Source organism: Aphelocoma coerulescens, chromosome 1A (genome assembly GCF_041296385.1).
Source record: "Aphelocoma coerulescens isolate FSJ_1873_10779 chromosome 1A, UR_Acoe_1.0, whole genome shotgun sequence".
Lineage (NCBI taxonomy): Eukaryota > Metazoa > Chordata > Aves > Passeriformes > Corvidae > Aphelocoma > Aphelocoma coerulescens.
Window position 1 is genome coordinate 7,872,749 of NC_091014.1, and position 23,724 is coordinate 7,896,472.

The window sequence follows — 23,724 nt, forward strand, 5'->3', positions numbered from 1 at the left end:
GCATTTGCAGATGACAAATAGGTGAAGGAAAAAGGGAGCGTAATGAGGAAAGGAGGTGTGGGGGGGGAAAAAAGCAAGCAGCAGTGCTCATTAAAGACACAGGGAAATTATGCCTTTCATACCTGCTTCACTCCCTTTTGCTCCCTCCATTCTTCAGACAAATGAGATACCCACGGCGCACGCAGCGCGCGGGCGTGCTTCCTCAATTATTAATGGGAGATGCTTTGTTTTATTTAATGCCATGGTTTTGATTAGTTTATTCTCCAGGGATATGCTTTTTCTTCTCCTCTCCCCTGTCTCCCTGTTTACTCCTCCTTTCTTTGATCTACCTCCAGTCCATTTTTTTTCCTCACAGGAATGATGCGCCGACACTGCCGCTTTTGCCGCCAGGTGCTTTGCTCACCCGGGCTCAGGTGAGTCAGGCAGACACAAAGGGCCATACATTGCCAGGGCCCCTTCTTGGGAGAGAGTAAGTCTTGCTAGAAAATAATGAGAACTGGCAGGTCTGATGATCCAAAGCCGAGAAACATATGCCTGGGCTGCCTCTTTCATCTCTGTAATTGGGTTTTTCTACTCCTGTCAATTAGGGCCTTTCTCCTCTTCCTGCTGCCCCGGTGAGTCTCCTTTCTCAGTGTGAGAGTCTGAATGGCTGATCACAGGGGTGGCCCTGGGGTAACTGGCACCAGGGTGATGCACAGAGGTAGGCTTGTGCAGCATCACAGGTCCCACTGGAAAACCCTACAGTTACTTTGATACAAGAGGGAGGACTATTTCTGCCAGAGAGAGGCGACACCTCTGAGCTCAAGGAAGTGTGAGTCTTCTTTCCTCTTACCTCCAGAACAGCCTCAGTGCTACAAAGACAAGGCAATGGTTTTTTTCCTAATTCCACTTCCAGCTGTGAAGTTTATTCTCAGTGGTGCATTTACAAAGGATTACTCTTAGCTACAGCAAAGTCCACTGCTCCTGCACTGATGGTCAGAGAGTGACTTCAAGCAGGCAGCCTCTCTTCTGGGAGAGCAGTGTCTGCAGAGGATGACTCCTTACCTCCCCCCAATTTGACCTTGCACCTTTTCTCAAGCCCTGGCCCCAGCTCTTGGCACCTGGGGCCATGAGGCTGCAGGCAGCAGGCCAGAGCCAGGGAAGTCTGCTGTAATCCTGCCTGGACAACCTGGTCCCTAATGGGAAAATTTCAAGCTCAACAGCTCAGGAGTTGGTGAAAAAGGTGAGGGCTATATTTTAAATTCTGCCAAATAATGAACAGCTCATCTTGTTGTTGAGCAGGACAAAAATTCATGGCTTTTATCTCCAACACAAACAGCAACTCATTTCAAAGGGAATGCAGGGCTGGGAACCTCATCTGCCAGGCTGAAGGCAGTGACTCTGCTCAGCAGTAACCCCTCTGGTCACCAGCACAGTCACCAGTCTGCACGAGCTGGAAAACATTGAGAATTTTTTCCATGAAGCAGATTTGAAGGCAATTTTGTCCCATAAAAGAAGAAGAAGCAAAAGCTATTAACTTTGAAAATACTTTGAATTTCACATTGCTTAGGACAACCTTTTCCCCCTGCCATTTTTATTGCAAAGGTAAAGTAAAAAAAAAATTATTATTTTTAGTTTTTCGTGGCAACTGCAAAACAAGATTCAAAAAGGGTTACTTGAACATCAGTATATGCAAAAATTCCAGTTATAAATGCAGCTGCAGAAAGCTGATAAAACCCTTCCTTCCTCTTACTCTTCCCTTGTACTTTTTGATCCAGTGTTCAGAATTCTGTTGGAAGTACCTGATATTTTGTGATTCAGGTGATGCCTTTTCCTGGTCTTAAAATCAAGGGTCAAACACAGTTAGAAGGGGAAAAGGGATTTTACCTTGGTATTTATTTTAAGGATCCTTAGGTGCACATGTCCAGGCCAAATGCACCTCAATGCACACCCTCAAAAGATCTGGTATACCATTATAGGTCTTACTAATTAGCATATCTATCAAAGATTCCCCAATGAGAGGCTCAAGTGAGCCCCCCTCCCCAAGGATCCTTCCACTGGATGGTTCTATCTTGGTTTACAGAATGTGTTCTGGAGAGGACCTTGGGGTCTGGGGCACACCGATCCCTAACTACGAAGCTTCTAAAATGTTGAGTCTCTTAGCTTGACAAACAAGTCCAAGAATGTAGGCAAAACCCACTAAGAATACAGAAGTTGTAAAAGGTATAATAGGGGTATAAAAGAAAAGGCAAAAAATCTTCATGGCATCAGGAGCAGTGCCTGCCCAGCAGAGGAAGCAAAAGGCAGGGAGCTCAGCGAGCACAGTTCCCTCTCAGCGGAACAGCGAGTTCTGCTGTTGGCAGCGATCCTCCTCTGGGAGGTCCCTGCCTGCTCTCCTCACTCTTGCCTGCTTGTTCCTGGCCCCTCAGAGGACTTCCCTCTCTGACGTGGGCCACAGCAGCTTTCTTTCCCATGCTCTCAATGAGGAGGGGCAGGTTTTAAGCAGCACTGGGAGGATTAATTAATATTTGAGCTGTTTCAACCATCATGACTTCTGGTTGCATTCATGAGACAAAATTAATAGCCTGGCTCTAGAGTGTTGCAGAAGTGCAATACCGAGATGTGACTGCTGGACACAATCACCGCTTGAGTCACTTTGTCATTTTTTCAAGTAGCTGCAATGGATGGACATTCTCTAAGAACCATTGGGTTAAATACAAAGAAGGACACTTTTCAGGCAATTTGAGAAACTTCTCTCCTTTTATTATTTCTTCAAACATACATATGTAGATATTACTGAAGGGCAGCTATACCAGAGTAGCTCAATTGCCTAAACTAAGGGTAACTGGGAAATAATCTCACACTAACAATCCTAAAGGACCTCTTGACGTGATGTTGGTGAAACTAGTTCCTATTACGAAAACTTGGACTACCTACTCTCCTATGGTAAAGTGAGTTAAAACTATTATCTTCACTTCCACAGACTGAGATGAACTACATCTTTACAAAACCATTATAAAGTACATACAGGTCACTGAAAAAACTACATTAATTTTCTAACAGGCTCGGTTTTGGTCTTCCAGGTATGCCAGGCAACCTCTCAGCATCAGTGTCTTCCGTGAGGATGTGCAGGTGGAGCCAGTTTCTGCCTTACAGACTTTGGGCAATATTGCAACAGCACCATCATGACTGGAAGGTGAAGGGCAAGGCAACGCAGAGATGTGTGTCTGCACGGTGAATCCATGTGCCGCAGCATCTTCCATCCATGGGAGCAGGAAAGCAGCTTCAGGATTGCCAGTGAAAAAAGCAAGAATGATGCCGTGCTCACGTGGCTGCCATCGGGTGTGAGCCCCCCCAGCACAGCTCTGTGCAGGGAATTCCTCTCAGTGGCTGGAGAGCAGCGTCCAGAGGCGGAATCGCAGCTGACCGTAAGCTTGCATCGCCTCCGCGTGGGCGGCCGGATCTCGGGCCAGGTGCTCAAAGAGGTTGAGCGGCTCGACCGTTCGCATTGCCGGCGGCAAGCTGATCTCCGCAGGAAGCCTCTTGTTGCCCAGGACAAAGTGCTCCAGGCGTTTCAACTGCAGGCAGCGGCGCAGGTATGCCATGATGTCCCACAGCCGCCGCTCAAATTCCCTCCTGCGCCACTTGGACAGCGGTACGGTGGTCAGCACGTGCATGACCACAGTCTTCCAGGTCGAGCTGGAAAAACCTGTGCCCCTCAGGATGTAGGTGAAGAGCTGCAGGCATTTCAGGTGCAAGCTCTCACACGGCACCTGCCTGGCCACGTGCTGGAAGAATTTTGCCTCTGCCACAGCGTACGTCTCAGGCCACGCTGTGCTTGCGATGGACTCGGCCTTGGCGGGCCGGCTGCTCACAGAGCTGCTGGAGCCGCCTTCCTGGGCCTCTGTGGGCTGGCTGACCACAAAGATGTCGGAGTCCCCGTGGCGCACCCCAAACAGCATCTCCACCATCAGGCTCTCCTTGCCTTTGCTCAGCTGGAATTGGCAGGACCGGCTGCAGGGCTGAAACACCAAGTGCCACGAGTACGACTGAGGCAAATGCAGCCACGAGCATCTCACCAGCTGGTAGAACCAGTGGGAGGTTTTCTCCACGTCCAGGTAGGAGCCGGTGCAGAGTGTCTCTAGGAGGCTGGGCTTCTGCTTCCGCCGCAGCTCCTTCTGCGAGTGGTGCAGGAAGCACAACAGCTTCTCGCCCAGCTGCTCCCTCTCGCACGTGCACACCAGCTCCACACGGACGCAGAAGGTCCTTGCTGCCATCTGCCCGGCACTGTTCAGCTCCAGGTGGAAGGCGTGTCCCGGCGGGGGATTCAGTGGGACCAGCATGCGGTACACCACATCCCGCTCACGGGGACTCCAACCCTCAAAGGCACTGCCCACCCCGATGGCTTCTTGAGGCACCGGGTAGAAACTATTGCTCACGCTGTCAGTAAAGACACGCGTGAAGCTCTCCATCAGCTCCGCTGCCACTGAGCGACCTCTCTCCACGTCCTCGACAGGACACTGTATGCGATCCACTAAAAGGATCCCTCGCTTATTCCCAACGTCCCGGGTGTCTTCTTCCTCTTCAGTTCCACCACGGCTGCCTTTGTCCTTGCCATCACCGCGGCCTTCTTTTTCACTGGCAGCCACATTTCCACCTTCTTCTTCTTTTCCATCTTCATTCTTCTTGCCTTTCACATTCGCATCCCTGTTTTCCTGATCCTTCCCATTCCGATCACTGGTTCTGTGTTCACTGGAATGCCTGTCTTCCTTCATCTTCACATTGTTGCTGTCTCCTTCACTTGCTTTATCAGCACCTTCTTCAGTTGAAGCAACATTGCCGTGCTCCTCTCCATTTCCATCTTCATTCTTTTCTCCCTTCATATCGGCAGCACTGCCTTTCTCATCTTTGTCTCCATCATTGCCTTCTTCGTTTCCAACGTCATTCTTTTCTTCCTCAGTTGCAGCAAAACCACAATGGTCTACTGCATTCCCACCATCACTGCTGTCTTCCTGTCCTGTCCAATCACTGCTTCTTTGCTCACCGGCATCACTGCTTTCCTCCACCTTTAGATCCGCATTTTCTCCCTTTCCATCTCCCTCGTATTGACCTTCTTTTCCATCATCATTGTTGCCTGCCTTCGTATTTGCATCAATGGTTTTTTCTTCATTTCCATCTCCTCCTTCTTTCTTTTCAGCATCATGGTCTTGTTCCACCTGCACATCCTTGTTTTCTCCTTCATTTGCTTCAGCACAGCCTTCTTTATCTCGAGCAACATTGCCAGGTTCTTCATTTCCTTCAGCAGTGTTGCCTCCTGGCACATTCCCACCACTCCGTCCTTCATCTTTCTTTAAGTCACAGGCATCTTCATTCTTCACATTTTGGTCTTCCTTCACCTTCACATCTTCATTTCCTTCACTGGCATCATCTTCCTCTCCTTCATTTGCAGCCACAGGACTGCCTTCTCCTTCATTTTCATTACCGCTGTCATCTGCCTCCACAGTCATATTATGGTTTTCTCCATCTTCCTTTGAATCAATAGTGTCTTCTTGCTGTTCTTTTCCTCTCTCCTCTCCTAGGGTCTTGCAGGAGCTCTGGTCCTTGCCGCTGCTGTTGGCTTCACGGCACTTTCTCCTGCAGCTAAACCACAGGCCCAAGAGGAGCAGGAGTCCAGCAAGAGCCCAGAATGGCCACTGCTGCAGGGCACCAAAGAGCAGGGCTCCCCAGCCCTCGTCCTGCTGCTCCGGGGGCCCTTGCTCCAGCTCCTGCAGCAGCCGAGCCATCTCGCGGTCGAGCAGCTCCTCCCGCTCCTGCATTCGCCGGTGCGTGGCCTCATCCAGCCCATCCCCAGCTGGCTGGGGGTACTGGATCAGGCTCTGCACGAGCACGAAGAGCAATGACAATAAAGCCATGGTCTGCAAGAGGACACACAGAAGGGGTTCAGTAGGGCCGGAATGGAGGCAGCCGGTGCGGGGCAGGAGCCACAGGGATGTGGCAGCAGGAAGGAGAGGGCCCCCGGCAGCTGGCAGGAGGCAAGGCCTGCACCGCTGCCCCAGCGAGCACCGAGCCGGAGCAAGGCGCTCCCGCCAGGGGCTGGGCCCTGCGTGCAGGGACAGAACACACGCCCCGGCTGCCGGCGCTTCTGCCCCAGCCCTCCCCCAGCCCGGCCTCCCCACCACCTGTGTGCACTCACCGCTTGCCCAGGCTCTACTGGCGGCAACGACAACCAACGGGGCCTTTTCCAGCTGCCCCCATTGTGACACGGCCCCTGTGGTGTCACAGGCCCCAGAGCGCATCACAGGCCAGCCCCACCCGCCATCCCCAGCCCGGGAACTCATCATGGCCCTGGGCACCCAGAGCCTCAACAGACACAAAGTGCAGACCCATCAGTCGTGAACCCGGGAACCCCAGGGCTTCCCTGTACAAAGCAGGCACAAGCACCCTCCCACACAAACCCTTGTCAAATATAAATATGGGTGACAGGACCCCGATACGCTCTCTATATAGGTGCAGGCTTTTACTGATGATTGCAGGCCGATGTTCTTTACTATTAACAATAATATTTATTACTTTGGCCACAGCCTGTCATACAGGCTAATTTTTAGTTACAGGTTTAGTGAGAAAGCAAGAATTAGAGGCCGCTTGAATGATGCACAGGAAGTTTAAACGTCATCCAATGTTAAGGCCTACCCTTCTTTTACACCAGCACTGTCCTGCCTCACACATCTTTTGTGAGATAAACCCTTTTGGGAGGGTTTCTCTCCTGAATTTAGGAACACTTTCAAAGATCTGTTTATTGTTTGACAAAAGATTACATACATCCAACTGATGGTTTGCACAGTAGCACAAAAAACCATCCAAACTGCTTCTTACGCTAGATGTGGCTGATCAATAGCCTGGCTGAGAAATGGACATGCCACTGTAACAAGAAATACAAGTTTGGAAAAGGAAAAAGAAAAGTCCTCAAAACACAGAACTCCTGAAGCTTAGCTCGCTCCACTCTAATGTGCTCTCCCTCAATGCCACATAAAGATGTGCTCCTCCTGACACTTGCAGCAACTGGCTTCTCTCTTGCCATTCCGAGAGGAACTATTTTGTATAGGGATGTAGACGTGTCTGCATTTAGACGCCATCCTCAGTACAAACCTCCTCCCTTGCTTTTTTCTGACTGGAGATCCTTGCTACTGGCTACGATGGTGCTGTTTATTGGGAAGAGTTTCTCTGATGCTGATCACAGCACAGCACAGCAGGAGGTCCCTTTTTGCTCCCTTGGGCTACTCAAATTCCTCTTGGGTGATCTCTGAAATACTCTTTATCAGCTGAGGGCTGACAAAACACAGAATGTCTGAGTGATCGCCCTTCCCTTGTCCAGCCGTGACACAAGAGCTGGGTGCACTCAGAAAACACAGTTTTCTGAACCATCCTATATAAAACCAACAACCAGCTCCTTATAAATTCTGCCATCTAGATGAGGTCGCCATTGAACAGCTCCATGTCCCAAGTGGTACCCAGCAGGGAGGGAAGCAGAGGAAGACAGGATCACAGCAGCCACTGATCAGTCATTCACAGGCAGCGCCACAAAGAAAGACGAGAGAGTCAGGAATTTCACAGGCTACTCTGTTTCAGCAGCCTATGTCACCCTGCTCCTTTTAAATGTCTTCTGATGACAAGCTTCATGTCCAAGCACAGTGCTCACCTTTGGGACATGAGTAACTAAGATGCAGAACGGGAGGAAAAATTTCTTCTGACCTCCAGTCACCTGACTGTCAAGCAGACAGAGAAAACCTCCAGTCTGTTCTGAGGGAGGTGTTTTATCAACTCACCTGTAGCTAAAGCTATTCAGAAAGCCCACACTACCAGACCCAGAGTGGTAAAGAGCCTATTCATTTGCTGACCCTGGAGAAAAGGCAGCTTTAAACAAACTCTGCCACTCCCACTCTCTCTCCCTAGAACTTCAGGTTGAGACGCCTAGGACCAACTAAAGAAAAAAGCCATTTCATTCATGCCCTGGTCAAGCATTTCACACCCTCTTGTCCCTCCCAATCTACCAGCCAGTCAACACAGAAAAAGCAAGAGACCCGTGGTAGGCTTCCAGTGGAAATACTGGCAAAATCTTCTTGGACTGCATTATTTGAAGGACCTGAGGTCAACTCACTCACTGACCGTGAATGACTTTTACTGCTCCACTTAGCCTACCAGCTCAGCTCAGCTCAGCTCAGCTCAGCTCAGCAGCCTCCCAGCTACCTTTAGCTGCATAAGCACACGACCTGCAATCAGAAAGGCGTGAATCTTCCTTAGGAAGGAAACGGACACGGGGAATGAAGAGTGGAGATTAGTCCACACTCTGAGGAACAGGCAACAGCAACCAAACACTCTGGCAATAGCTTGTGTCTAGAAGCTCTCTACCTTCCAATCCACCTCAAGGCTTTGGGACTTGTGCTGACTTGCACAAAGGAACCCACTCCACCCTGCAGCAGTGGGCTCCTTCTTTCCAGCCTGGATGGAGGCATGTCCTGTATTTTGCAAGCATGTCCAGGTGTTCAGAATGGAACATGCTGATCATGATTAGCACCTTAAGGCACGCAGCTCTTCCCTTCTCAAAGAATGCTTTGTGAAATGATAGGCAGTGCTATCCCCACCTTTCCAAACAAATTACCCTCCTTCTATTGCACTTGCCTTCAAAACACTGCCACTTCTTCATTTCAGACTATGCTTCCCTCAGAAGGATGCACAAAAGGTTAGAGTAGTTGCAAGCACCCGCACCTGCAATTTTCAACTAACTGCGTCTTCAGAAAGGCTTCTGACAACAGGCCATTCTCTGGACATGAACACGGCAACGCCGAGGCAAGATAAATGACTTTGCTACATCTTACAGCCCAGATGTCTATGGCCAGAGAAGACACCAGCAGGTTGTCCTGATACTTCTGCTCATCCTCTCTGGTAGCAGCTGTACAGAGAACAACACAGTTTTAAATTCTAACTCAGTTTGTGCTCCACTGATGAACGGAAACAGAAGTAAGGGAAAGGGACTTTGCTTCGGAGCAAATGTGCGTTTTCTGTGGATTTCAGTGTCCAGGATTTAAACCGCTAAGGGGTCTTCTTCAGTAAATCCAAAGCACAATTGGCTACAGAAACCTGTATCTGATACTACTGATAAGCGCTGACAGTTCTCTGGCTGTGACTCATTTCATTCAAACCTGCTTTCTCCGAATGCACATCTGACAGCAGGACTTGCTCCATTCAGCCTGCAGCAGTTCCACAGGAAAGATGTTGTGAAATTGGCCACACATCTTCGCAACACTTCCACTTCAACATTTTTCCCACTATGTTCAAATGTATTTCTCAGCTTCCTAAGGAGTGCAGTGTCCGTAACAAAGGAGACGAGACTTTCATGCAGAAATGGAGAGACCTTGAACCGCAGTGGCAGGAACAACTCTGGTGTAATACCAGTGCCAGATGGCATGGGCATGAAAAGCACACTCACATCAATACGAACAGGCTTAGGAGAGACACAGAGCCCGCAGGGTGAGGTATTCCCAAAGAAGGGGAATTGACAGTGCAAAGGAGAGTTAATACCAACCAGGTGCTCAGTTACTTTATCAGAGCCCCCCTGTTTTCAAGGCCTGAAAGAACAGCTCAGTGCCAGAAAGACATCCAGATCATTTGGCCATGCTTGCTCTTATGGAACACTGTTTTCAATTTCCATCCTAGTGGGGTTGCATACTACTGACCAGTTAAAACCAGCACCTGAGCTACACAACAGTGTTTCAGTGGCAACTGTAGGTTGTAGGTTCTGCCCTTCCCCTCTCCCAGCATGCTCCTCAGACACACAGCACACTTGCACATGCACCAAAACTCACAGCCACACCCACAGTTTGACCACCTGCAATAATAGTTTTGGCCCTGGCCAATCTAGCCCTGGGTGGATTGTGCAACAAGAAGCCATGGGGGCCGTGCTTCTCCCCGAATCCAAGCATCGCCCCAGAGGCCACACAAGCTGTGCGGTCAGGCCGTAAGGCTCAATGGCACACAGAGATCAAGTCCTACCCACTGAGAGCACACGTCCTTGTGGAAGGGACTGATGAGAGACTGGAGCTGGGGCAAGGGACAGGGCAGGTCTCTGCAGCTGGGGGCAGAGGAGAGGGGAACAAAGTGGGTGGGTGTGTTTGGGGAGAAGGGAGCAAGGAGGGTGTTCTCCTCCTTCCACAAGCTGGGCCAAAGGGGCTGTGGTGGGAGTGATGCCTTTTCCTGGTCTTAAAATCAAGAATCATACCCGGTTAGAAGGGGAAAAGAGATTTTACCTTGGTATTTATTTTAAGGATCCTTAGGTGCACACGTCCAGGTCATATGCATCGAGATGCGCCCCACCGAGTGTGTGTGTGTGTTTGTGTCCCCAACATTAGGTATAACATTACAGGTTTTACTAATTAGCATATCTACCCAAGATTCCCCAATGAGAGACTCAAGTGAGCCCCCCTCCCCAAGGATCCTTCCACTGGATGGTTCTATCTTGGTTTACAGAATGTGTTCTGGAGAGGACCTTGGGCTCTGGGGCACACCGATCCCTAACTACGAAGCTTCTAAAATGTTGAGTCTCTTAGCTTGACAAACAAGTCCAAGAATGTAGGCAAAACCCACTAAGAATACAGAAGTTGTAAAAGGTATAATAGGGGTATAAAAGAAAAGGCAAAAAATCTTCATGGCATCAGGAGCAGTGCCTGCCCAGCAGAGGAAGCAAAAGGCAGGGAGCTCAGCGAGCACAGTTCCCTCTCAGCGGAACAGCGAGTTCTGCTGTTGGCAGCGATCCTCCTCTGGGAGGTCCCTGCCTGCTCTCCTCACTCTTGCCTGCTTGTTCCTGGCCCCTCAGAGGACTTCCCTCTCTGACGTGGGCCACAGCAGCTTTCTTTCCCATGCTCTCAATGAGGAGGGGCAGGTTTTAAGCAGCACTGGGAGGATTAATTAATATTTGAGCTGTTTCAACCATCATGACTTCTGGTTGCATTCATGAGACAAAATTAATAGCCTGGCTCTAGAGTGTTGCAGAAATGCAATACCGAGATGTGACTGCTGGACACAATCACCGCTTGAGTCACTTTGTCATTTTTTCAAGTAGCTGCAATGGATGGACATTCTCTAAGAACCATTGGGTTAAATACAAAGAAGGACACTTTTCAGGCAATTTGAGAAACTTCTCTCCTTTTATTATTTCTTCAAACATACATATGTAGATATTACTGAAGGGCAGCTATACCAGAGTAGCTCAATTGCCTAAACTAAGGGTAACTGGGAAATAATCTCACACTAACAATCCTAAAGGACCTCTTGACGTGATGTTGGTGAAACTAGTTCCTATTACGAAAACTTGGACTACCTACTCTCCTATGGTAAAGTGAGTTAAAACTATTATCTTCACTTCCACAGACTGAGATGAACTACATCTTTACAAAACCATTATAAAGTACATACAGGTCACTGAAAAAACTACATTAATTTTCTAACAGGCTCGGTTTTGGTCTTCCAGGTATGCCAGGCAACCTCTCAGCATCAGTGTCTTCCGTGAGGATGTGCAGGTGGAGCCAGTTTCTGCCTTACAGACTTTGGGCAATATTGCAACAGCACCATCATGACTGGAAGGTGAAGGGCAAGGCAACGCAGAGATGTGTGTCTGCACGGTGAATCCATGTGCCGCAGCATCTTCCATCCATGGGAGCAGGAAAGCAGCTTCAGGATTGCCAGTGAAAAAAGCAAGAATGATGCCGTGCTCACGTGGCTGCCATCGGGTGTGAGCCCCCCCAGCACAGCTCTGTGCAGGGAATTCCTCTCAGTGGCTGGAGAGCAGCGTCCAGAGGCGGAATCGCAGCTGACCGTAAGCTTGCATCGCCTCCGCGTGGGCGGCCGGATCTCGGGCCAGGTGCTCAAAGAGGTTGAGCGGCTCGACCGTTCGCATTGCCGGCGGCAAGCTGATCTCCGCAGGAAGCCTCTTGTTGCCCAGGACAAAGTGCTCCAGGCGTTTCAACTGCAGGCAGCGGCGCAGGTATGCCATGATGTCCCACAGCCGCCGCTCAAATTCCCTCCTGCGCCACTTGGACAGCGGTACGGTGGTCAGCACGTGCATGACCACAGTCTTCCAGGTCGAGCTGGAAAAACCTGTGCCCCTCAGGATGTAGGTGAAGAGCTGCAGGCATTTCAGGTGCAAGCTCTCACACGGCACCTGCCTGGCCACGTGCTGGAAGAATTTTGCCTCTGCCACAGCGTACGTCTCAGGCCACGCTGTGCTTGCGATGGACTCGGCCTTGGCGGGCCGGCTGCTCACAGAGCTGCTGGAGCCGCCTTCCTGGGCCTCTGTGGGCTGGCTGACCACAAAGATGTCGGAGTCCCCGTGGCGCACCCCAAACAGCATCTCCACCATCAGGCTCTCCTTGCCTTTGCTCAGCTGGAATTGGCAGGACCGGCTGCAGGGCTGAAACACCAAGTGCCACGAGTACGACTGAGGCAAATGCAGCCACGAGCATCTCACCAGCTGGTAGAACCAGTGGGAGGTTTTCTCCACGTCCAGGTAGGAGCCGGTGCAGAGTGTCTCTAGGAGGCTGGGCTTCTGCTTCCGCCGCAGCTCCTTCTGCGAGTGGTGCAGGAAGCACAACAGCTTCTCGCCCAGCTGCTCCCTCTCGCACGTGCACACCAGCTCCACACGGACGCAGAAGGTCCTTGCTGCCATCTGCCCGGCACTGTTCAGCTCCAGGTGGAAGGCGTGTCCTGGCGGGGGATTCAGTGGGACCAGCATGCGGTACACCACATCCCGCTCACGGGGACTCCAACCCTCAAAGGCACTGCCCACCCCGATGGCTTCTTGAGGCACCGGGTAGAAACTATTGCTCACGCTGTCAGTAAAGACACGCGTGAAGCTCTCCATCAGCTCCGCTGCCACTGAGCGACCTCTCTCCACGTCCTCGACAGGACACTGTATGCGATCCACTAAAAGGATCCCTCGCTTATTCCCAACGTCCCGGGTGTCTTCTTCCTCTTCAGTTCCACCACGGCTGCCTTTGTCCTTGCCATCACCGCGGCCTTCTTTTTCACTGGCAGCCACATTTCCACCTTCTTCTTCTTTTCCATCTTCATTCTTCTTGCCTTTCACATTCGCATCCCTGTTTTCCTGATCCTTCCCATTCCGATCACTGGTTCTGTGTTCACTGGAATGCCTGTCTTCCTTCATCTTCACATTGTTGCTGTCTCCTTCACTTGCTTTATCAGCACCTTCTTCAGTTGAAGCAACATTGCCGTGCTCCTCTCCATTTCCATCTTCATTCTTTTCTCCCTTCATATCGGCAGCACTGCCTTTCTCATCTTTGTCTCCATCATTGCCTTCTTCGTTTCCAACGTCATTCTTTTCTTCCTCAGTTGCAGCAAAACCACAATGGTCTACTGCATTCCCACCATCACTGCTGTCTTCCTGTCCTGTCCAATCACTGCTTCTTTGCTCACCGGCATCACTGCTTTCCTCCACCTTTAGATCCGCATTTTCTCCCTTTCCATCTCCCTCGTATTGACCTTCTTTTCCATCATCATTGTTGCCTGCCTTCGTATTTGCATCAATGGTTTTTTCTTCATTTCCATCTCCTCCTTCTTTCTTTTCAGCATCATGGTCTTGTTCCACCTGCACATCCTTGTTTTCTCCTTCATTTGCTTCAGCACAGCCTTCTTTATCTCGAGCAACATTGCCAGGTTCTTCATTTCCTTCAGCAGTGTTGCCTCCTGGCACATTCCCACCACTCCGTCCTTCATCTTTCTTTAAGTCACAGGCATCTTCATTCTTCACATTTTGGTCTTCCTTCACCTTCACATCTTCATTTCCTTCACTGGCATCATCTTCCTCTCCTTCATTTGCAGCCACAGGACTGCCTTCTCCTTCATTTTCATTACCGCTGTCATCTGCCTCCACAGTCATATTATGGTTTTCTCCATCTTCCTTTGAATCAATAGTGTCTTCTTGCTGTTCTTTTCCTCTCTCCTCTCCTAGGGTCTTGCAGGAGCTCTGGTCCTTGCCGCTGCTGTTGGCTTCACGGCACTTTCTCCTGCAGCTAAACCACAGGCCCAAGAGGAGCAGGAGTCCAGCAAGAGCCCAGAATGGCCACTGCTGCAGGGCACCAAAGAGCAGGGCTCCCCAGCCCTCGTCCTGCTGCTCCGGGGGCCCTTGCTCCAGCTCCTGCAGCAGCCGAGCCATCTCGCGGTCGAGCAGCTCCTCCCGCTCCTGCATTCGCCGGTGCGTGGCCTCATCCAGCCCATCCCCAGCTGGCTGGGGGTACTGGATCAGGCTCTGCACGAGCACGAAGAGCAATGACAATAAAGCCATGGTCTGCAAGAGGACACACAGAAGGGGTTCAGTAGGGCCGGAATGGAGGCAGCCGGTGCGGGGCAGGAGCCACAGGGATGTGGCAGCAGGAAGGAGAGGGCCCCCGGCAGCTGGCAGGAGGCAAGGCCTGCACCGCTGCCCCAGCGAGCACCGAGCCGGAGCAAGGCGCTCCCGCCAGGGGCTGGGCCCTGCGTGCAGGGACAGAACACACGCCCCGGCTGCCGGCGCTTCTGCCCCAGCCCTCCCCCAGCCCGGCCTCCCCACCACCTGTGTGCACTCACCGCTTGCCCAGGCTCTACTGGCGGCAACGACAACCAACGGGGCCTTTTCCAGCTGCCCCCATTGTGACACGGCCCCTGTGGTGTCACAGGCCCCAGAGCGCATCACAGGCCAGCCCCACCCGCCATCCCCAGCCCGGGAACTCATCATGGCCCTGGGCACCCAGAGCCTCAACAGACACAAAGTGCAGACCCATCAGTCGTGAACCCGGGAACCCCAGGGCTTCCCTGTACAAAGCAGGCACAAGCACCCTCCCACACAAACCCTTGTCAAATATAAATATGGGTGACAGGACCCCGATACGCTCTCTATATAGGTGCAGGCTTTTACTGATGATTGCAGGCCGATGTTCTTTACTATTAACAATAATATTTATTACTTTGGCCACAGCCTGTCATACAGGCTAATTTTTAGTTACAGGTTTAGTGAGAAAGCAAGAATTAGAGGCCGCTTGAATGATGCACAGGAAGTTTAAACGTCATCCAATGTTAAGGCCTACCCTTCTTTTACACCAGCACTGTCCTGCCTCACACATCTTTTGTGAGATAAACCCTTTTGGGAGGGTTTCTCTCCTGAATTTAGGAACACTTTCAAAGATCTGTTTATTGTTTGACAAAAGATTACATACATCCAACTGATGGTTTGCACAGTAGCACAAAAAACCATCCAAACTGCTTCTTACGCTAGATGTGGCTGATCAATAGCCTGGCTGAGAAATGGACATGCCACTGTAACAAGAAATACAAGTTTGGAAAAGGAAAAAGAAAAGTCCTCAAAACACAGAACTCCTGAAGCTTAGCTCGCTCCACTCTAATGTGCTCTCCCTCAATGCCACATAAAGATGTGCTCCTCCTGACACTTGCAGCAACTGGCTTCTCTCTTGCCATTCCGAGAGGAACTATTTTGTATAGGGATGTAGACGTGTCTGCATTTAGACGCCATCCTCAGTACAAACCTCCTCCCTTGCTTTTTTCTGACTGGAGATCCTTGCTACTGGCTACGATGGTGCTGTTTATTGGGAAGAGTTTCTCTGATGCTGATCACAGCACAGCACAGCAGGAGGTCCCTTTTTGCTCCCTTGGGCTACTCAAATTCCTCTTGGGTGATCTCTGAAATACTCTTTATCAGCTGAGGGCTGACAAAACACAGAATGTCTGAGTGATCGCCCTTCCCTTGTCCAGCCGTGACACAAGAGCTGGGTGCACTCAGAAAACACAGTTTTCTGAACCATCCTATATAAAACCAACAACCAGCTCCTTATAAATTCTGCCATCTAGATGAGGTCGCCATTGAACAGCTCCATGTCCCAAGTGGTACCCAGCAGGGAGGGAAGCAGAGGAAGACAGGATCACAGCAGCCACTGATCAGTCATTCACAGGCAGCGCCACAAAGAAAGACGAGAGAGTCAGGAATTTCACAGGCTACTCTGTTTCAGCAGCCTATGTCACCCTGCTCCTTTTAAATGTCTTCTGATGACAAGCTTCATGTCCAAGCACAGTGCTCACCTTTGGGACATGAGTAACTAAGATGCAGAACGGGAGGAAAAATTTCTTCTGACCTCCAGTCACCTGACTGTCAAGCAGACAGAGAAAACCTCCAGTCTGTTCTGAGGGAGGTGTTTTATCAACTCACCTGTAGCTAAAGCTATTCAGAAAGCCCACACTACCAGACCCAGAGTGGTAAAGAGCCTATTCATTTGCTGACCCTGGAGAAAAGGCAGCTTTAAACAAACTCTGCCACTCCCACTCTCTCTCCCTAGAACTTCAGGTTGAGACGCCTAGGACCAACTAAAGAAAAAAGCCATTTCATTCATGCCCTGGTCAAGCATTTCACACCCTCTTGTCCCTCCCAATCTACCAGCCAGTCAACACAGAAAAAGCAAGAGACCCGTGGTAGGCTTCCAGTGGAAATACTGGCAAAATCTTCTTGGACTGCATTATTTGAAGGACCTGAGGTCAACTCACTCACTGACCGTGAATGACTTTTACTGCTCCACTTAGCCTACCAGCTCAGCTCAGCTCAGCTCAGCTCAGCTCAGCAGCCTCCCAGCTACCTTTAGCTGCATAAGCACACGACCTGCAATCAGAAAGGCGTGAATCTTCCTTAGGAAGGAAACGGACACGGGGAATGAAGAGTGGAGATTAGTCCACACTCTGAGGAACAGGCAACAGCAACCAAACACTCTGGCAATAGCTTGTGTCTAGAAGCTCTCTACCTTCCAATCCACCTCAAGGCTTTGGGACTTGTGCTGACTTGCACAAAGGAACCCACTCCACCCTGCAGCAGTGGGCTCCTTCTTTCCAGCCTGGATGGAGGCATGTCCTGTATTTTGCAAGCATGTCCAGGTGTTCAGAATGGAACATGCTGATCATGATTAGCACCTTAAGGCACGCAGCTCTTCCCTTCTCAAAGAATGCTTTGTGAAATGATAGGCAGTGCTATCCCCACCTTTCCAAACAAATTACCCTCCTTCTATTGCACTTGCCTTCAAAATACTGCCACTTCTTCATTTCAGACTATGCTTCCCTCAGAAGGATGCACAAAAGGTTAGAGTAGTTGCAAGCACCCGCACCTGCAATTTTCAACTAACTGCGTCTTCAGAAAGGCTTCTGACAACAGGCCATTCTCTGGACATGAACACGGCAACGCCGAGGCAAGATAAATGACTTTGCTACATCTTACAGCCCAGATGTCTATGGCCAGAGAAGACACCAGCAGGTTGTCCTGATACTTCTGCTCATCCTCTCTGGTAGCAGCTGTACAGAGAACAACACAGTTTTAAATTCTAACTCAGTTTGTGCTCCACTGATGAACGGAAACAGAAGTAAGGGAAAGGGACTTTGCTTCGGAGCAAATGTGCGTTTTCTGTGGATTTCAGTGTCCAGGATTTAAACCGCTAAGGGGTCTTCTTCAGTAAATCCAAAGCACAATTGGCTACAGAAACCTGTATCTGATACTACTGATAAGCGCTGACAGTTCTCTGGCTGTGACTCATTTCATTCAAACCTGCTTTCTCCGAATGCACATCTGACAGCAGGACTTGCTCCATTCAGCCTGCAGCAGTTCCACAGGAAAGATGTTGTGAAATTGGCCACACATCTTCGCAACACTTCCACTTCAACATTTTTCCCACTATGTTCAAATGTATTTCTCAGCTTCCTAAGGAGTGCAGTGTCCGTAACAAAGGAGGCGAGACTTTCATGCAGAAATGGAGAGACCTTGAACCGCAGTGGCAGGAACAACTCTGGTGTAATACCAGTGCCAGATGGCATGGGCATGAAAAGCACACTCACATCAATACGAACAGGCTTAGGAGAGACACAGAGCCCGCAGGGTGAGGTATTCCCAAAGAAGGGGAATTGACAGTGCAAAGGAGAGTTAATACCAACCAGGTGCTCAGTTACTTTATCAGAGCTCCCCTGTTTTCAAGGCCTGAAAGAACAGCTCAGTGCCAGAAAGACATCCAGATCATTTGGCCATGCTTGCTCTTATGGAACACTGTTTTCAATTTCCATCCTAGTGGGGTTGCATACTACTGACCAGTTAAAACCAGCACCTGAGCTACACAACAGTGTTTCAGTGGCAACTGTAGGTTGTAGGTTCTGCCCTTCCCCTCTCCCAGCATGCTCCTCAGACACACAGCACACTTGCACATGCACCAAAACTCACAGCCACACCCACAGTTTGACCACCTGCAATAATAGTTTTGGCCCTGGCCAATCTAGCCCTGGGTGGATTGTGCAACAAGAAGCCATGGGGGCCGTGCTTCTCCCCGAATCCAAGCATCGCCCCAGAGGCCACACAAGCTGTGCGGTCAGGCCGTAAGGCTCAATGGCACACAGAGATCAAGTCCTACCCACTGAGAGCACACGTCCTTGTGGAAGGGACTGATGAGAGACTGGAGCTGGGGCAAGGGACAGGGCAGGTCTCTGCAGCTGGGGGCAGAGGAGAGGGGAACAAAGTGGGTGGGTGTGTTTGGGGAGAAGGGAGCAAGGAGGGTGTTCTCCTCCTTCCACAAGCTGGGCCAAAGGGGCTGTGGTGGGAGTGATGCCTTTTCCTGGTCTTAAAATCAAGAATCATACCCGGTTAGAAGGGGAAAAGAGATTTTACCTTGGTATTTATTTTAAGGATCCTTAGGTGCACACGTCCAGGTCATATGCATCGAGATGCGCCCCACCGAGTGTGTGTGTGTGTTTGTGTCCCCAACATTAGGTATAACATTACAGGTTTTACTAATTAGCATATCTACCCAAGATTCCCCAATGAGTGGCTCAAGTGAGCCCCCCTCCCCAAGGATCCTTCCACTGGATGGTTCTATCTTGGTTTACAGAATGTGTTCTGGAGAGGACCTTGGGCTCTGGGGCACACCGATCCCTAACTACGAAGCTTCTAAAATGTTGAGTCTCTTAGCTTGACAAACAAGTCCAAGAATGTAGGCAAAACCCACTAAGAATACAGAAGTTGTAAAAGGTATAATAGGGGTATAAAAGAAAAGGCAAAAAATCTTCATGGCATCAGGAGCAGTGCCTGCCCAGCAGAGGAAGCAAAAGGCAGGGAGCTCAGCGAGCACAGTTCCCTCTCAGCGGAACAGCGAGTTCTGCTGTTGGCAGCGATCCTCCTCTGGGAGGTCCCTGCCTGCTCTCCTCACTCTTGCCTGCTTGTTCCTGGCCCCTCAGAGGACTTCCCTCTCTGACGTGGGCCACAGCAGCTTTCTTTCCCATGCTCTCAATGAGGAGGGGCAGGTTTTAAGCAGCACTGGGAGGATTAATTAATATTTGAGCTGTTTCAACCATCATGACTTCTGGTTGCATTCATGAGACAAAATTAATAGCCTGGCTCTAGAGTGTTGCAGAAATGCAATACCGAGATGTGACTGCTGGACACAATCACCGCTTGAGTCACTTTGTCATTTTTTCAAGTAGCTGCAATGGATGGACATTCTCTAAGAACCATTGGGTTAAATACAAAGAAGGACACTTTTCAGGCAATTTGAGAAACTTCTCTCCTTTTATTATTTCTTCAAACATACATATGTAGATATTACTGAAGGGCAGCTATACCAGAGTAGCTCAATTGCCTAAACTAAGGGTAACTGGGAAATAATCTCACACTAACAATCCTAAAGGACCTCTTGACGTGATGTTGGTGAAACTAGTTCCTATTACGAAAACTTGGACTACCTACTCTCCTATGGTAAAGTGAGTTAAAACTATTATCTTCACTTCCACAGACTGAGATGAACTACATCTTTACAAAACCATTATAAAGTACATACAGGTCACTGAAAAAACTACATTAATTTTCTAACAGGCTCGGTTTTGGTCTTCCAGGTATGCCAGGCAACCTCTCAGCATCAGTGTCTTCCGTGAGGATGTGCAGGTGGAGCCAGTTTCTGCCTTACAGACTTTGGGCAATATTGCAACAGCACCATCATGACTGGAAGGTGAAGGGCAAGGCAACGCAGAGATGTGTGTCTGCACGGTGAATCCATGTGCCGCAGCATCTTCCATCCATGGGAGCAGGAAAGCAGCTTCAGGATTGCCAGTGAAAAAAGCAAGAATGATGCCGTGCTCACGTGGCTGCCATCGGGTGTGAGCCCCCCCAGCACAGCTCTGTGCAGGGAATTCCTCTCAGTGGCTGGAGAGCAGCGTCCAGAGGCGGAATCGCAGCTGACCGTAAGCTTGCATCGCCTCCGCGTGGGCGGCCGGATCTCGGGCCAGGTGCTCAAAGAGGTTGAGCGGCTCGACCGTTCGCATTGCCGGCGGCAAGCTGATCTCCGCAGGAAGCCTCTTGTTGCCCAGGACAAAGTGCTCCAGGCGTTTCAACTGCAGGCAGCGGCGCAGGTATGCCATGATGTCCCACAGCCGCCGCTCAAATTCCCTCCTGCGCCACTTGGACAGCGGTACGGTGGTCAGCACGTGCATGACCACAGTCTTCCAGGTCGAGCTGGAAAAACCTGTGCCCCTCAGGATGTAGGTGAAGAGCTGCAGGCATTTCAGGTGCAAGCTCTCACACGGCACCTGCCTGGCCACGTGCTGGAAGAATTTTGCCTCTGCCACAGCGTACGTCTCAGGCCACGCTGTGCTTGCGATGGACTCGGCCTTGGCGGGCCGGCTGCTCACAGAGCTGCTGGAGCCGCCTTCCTGGGCCTCTGTGGGCTGGCTGACCACAAAGATGTCGGAGTCCCCGTGGCGCACCCCAAACAGCATCTCCACCATCAGGCTCTCCTTGCCTTTGCTCAGCTGGAATTGGCAGGACCGGCTGCAGGGCTGAAACACCAAGTGCCACGAGTACGACTGAGGCAAATGCAGCCACGAGCATCTCACCAGCTGGTAGAACCAGTGGGAGGTTTTCTCCACGTCCAGGTAGGAGCCGGTGCAGAGTGTCTCTAGGAGGCTGGGCTTCTGCTTCCGCCGCAGCTCCTTCTGCGAGTGGTGCAGGAAGCACAACAGCTTCTCGCCCAGCTGCTCCCTCTCGCACGTGCACACCAGCTCCACACGGACGCAGAAGGTCCTTGCTGCCATCTGCCCGGCACTGTTCAGCTCCAGGTGGAAGGCGTGTCCCGGCGGGGGATTCAGTGGGACCAGCATGCGGTACACCACATCCCGCTCACGGGGACTCCAACCCTCAAAGGCACTGCCCACCCCGATGGCTTCTTGAGGCACCGGGTAGAAACTATTGCTCACGCTGTCAGTAAAGACACGCGTGAAGCTCTCCATCAGCTCCGCTGCCACTGAGCGACCTCTCTCCACGTCCTCGACAGGACACTGTATGCGATCCACTAAAAGGATCCCTCGCTTATTCCCAACGTCCCGGGTGTCTTCTTCCTCTTCAGTTCCACCACGGCTGCCTTTGTCCTTGCCATCACCGCGGCCTTCTTTTTCACTGGCAGCCACATTTCCACCTTCTTCTTCTTTTCCATCTTCATTCTTCTTGCCTTTCACATTCGCATCCCTGTTTTCCTGATCCTTCCCATTCCGATCACTGGTTCTGTGTTCACTGGAATGCCTGTCTTCCTTCATCTTCACATTGTTGCTGTCTCCTTCACTTGCTTTATCAGCACCTTCTTCAGTTGAAGCAACATTGCCGTGCTCCTCTCCATTTCCATCTTCATTCTTTTCTCCCTTCATATCGGCAGCACTGCCTTTCTCATCTTTGTCTCCATCATTGCCTTCTTCGTTTCCAACGTCATTCTTTTCTTCCTCAGTTGCAGCAAAACCACAATGGTCTACTGCATTCCCACCATCACTGCTGTCTTCCTGTCCTGTCCAATCACTGCTTCTTTGCTCACCGGCATCACTGCTTTCCTCCACCTTTAGATCCGCATTTTCTCCCTTTCCATCTCCCTCGTATTGACCTTCTTTTCCATCATCATTGTTGCCTGCCTTCGTATTTGCATCAATGGTTTTTTCTTCATTTCCATCTCCTCCTTCTTTCTTTTCAGCATCATGGTCTTGTTCCACCTGCACATCCTTGTTTTCTCCTTCATTTGCTTCAGCACAGCCTTCTTTATCTCGAGCAACATTGCCAGGTTCTTCATTTCCTTCAGCAGTGTTGCCTCCTGGCACATTCCCACCACTCCGTCCTTCATCTTTCTTTAAGTCACAGGCATCTTCATTCTTCACATTTTGGTCTTCCTTCACCTTCACATCTTCATTTCCTTCACTGGCATCATCTTCCTCTCCTTCATTTGCAGCCACAGGACTGCCTTCTCCTTCATTTTCATTACCGCTGTCATCTGCCTCCACAGTCATATTATGGTTTTCTCCATCTTCCTTTGAATCAATAGTGTCTTCTTGCTGTTCTTTTCCTCTCTCCTCTCCTAGGGTCTTGCAGGAGCTCTGGTCCTTGCCGCTGCTGTTGGCTTCACGGCACTTTCTCCTGCAGCTAAACCACAGGCCCAAGAGGAGCAGGAGTCCAGCAAGAGCCCAGAATGGCCACTGCTGCAGGGCACCAAAGAGCAGGGCTCCCCAGCCCTCGTCCTGCTGCTCCGGGGGCCCTTGCTCCAGCTCCTGCAGCAGCCGAGCCATCTCGCGGTCGAGCAGCTCCTCCCGCTCCTGCATTCGCCGGTGCGTGGCCTCATCCAGCCCATCCCCAGCTGGCTGGGGGTACTGGATCAGGCTCTGCACGAGCACGAAGAGCAATGACAATAAAGCCATGGTCTGCAAGAGGACACACAGAAGGGGTTCAGTAGGGCCGGAATGGAGGCAGCCGGTGCGGGGCAGGAGCCACAGGGATGTGGCAGCAGGAAGGAGAGGGCCCCCGGCAGCTGGCAGGAGGCAAGGCCTGCACCGCTGCCCCAGCGAGCACCGAGCCGGAGCAAGGCGCTCCCGCCAGGGGCTGGGCCCTGCGTGCAGGGACAGAACACACGCCCCGGCTGCCGGCGCTTCTGCCCCAGCCCTCCCCCAGCCCGGCCTCCCCACCACCTGTGTGCACTCACCGCTTGCCCAGGCTCTACTGGCGGCAACGACAACCAACGGGGCCTTTTCCAGCTGCCCCCATTGTGACACGGCCCCTGTGGTGTCACAGGCCCCAGAGCGCATCACAGGCCAGCCCCACCCGCCATCCCCAGCCCGGGAACTCATCATGGCCCTGGGCACCCAGAGCCTCAACAGACACAAAGTGCAGACCCATCAGTCGTGAACCCGGGAACCCCAGGGCTTCCCTGTACAAAGCAGGCACAAGCACCCTCCCACACAAACCCTTGTCAAATATAAATATGGGTGACAGGACCCCGATACGCTCTCTATATAGGTGCAGGCTTTTACTGATGATTGCAGGCCGATGTTCTTTACTATTAACAATAATATTTATTACTTTGGCCACAGCCTGTCATACAGGCTAATTTTTAGTTACAGGTTTAGTGAGAAAGCAAGAATTAGAGGCCGCTTGAATGATGCACAGGAAGTTTAAACGTCATCCAATGTTAAGGCCTACCCTTCTTTTACACCAGCACTGTCCTGCCTCACACATCTTTTGTGAGATAAACCCTTTTGGGAGGGTTTCTCTCCTGAATTTAGGAACACTTTCAAAGATCTGTTTATTGTTTGACAAAAGATTACATACATCCAACTGATGGTTTGCACAGTAGCACAAAAAACCATCCAAACTGCTTC

The 23,724-nt window shown here is 50.9% G+C and overlaps 3 protein-coding genes across 3 annotated transcripts; all 3 read right to left on the reverse strand.

Moving 5' to 3' along the window:
- Positions 1-3,362: 3,362 nt before the first annotated feature.
- On the reverse strand, positions 3,363-4,862 carry LOC138104536 (inositol 1,4,5-trisphosphate receptor-interacting protein-like 1). The gene has a single exon (XM_069003824.1). The coding sequence runs from the start codon at positions 4,860-4,862 to the stop codon at positions 3,363-3,365; it is 1,500 nt and encodes a 499-aa protein (XP_068859925.1).
- A 6,938-nt stretch (positions 4,863-11,800) lies between these two features.
- Positions 11,801-13,300, reverse strand: LOC138104537 (inositol 1,4,5-trisphosphate receptor-interacting protein-like 1). Its single transcript, XM_069003826.1, has one exon. The coding sequence runs from the start codon at positions 13,298-13,300 to the stop codon at positions 11,801-11,803; it is 1,500 nt and encodes a 499-aa protein (XP_068859927.1).
- A 6,938-nt stretch (positions 13,301-20,238) lies between these two features.
- Positions 20,239-21,738, reverse strand: LOC138104538 (inositol 1,4,5-trisphosphate receptor-interacting protein-like 1). The gene has a single exon (XM_069003827.1). The coding sequence runs from the start codon at positions 21,736-21,738 to the stop codon at positions 20,239-20,241; it is 1,500 nt and encodes a 499-aa protein (XP_068859928.1).
- Positions 21,739-23,724: the final 1,986 nt, after the last annotated feature.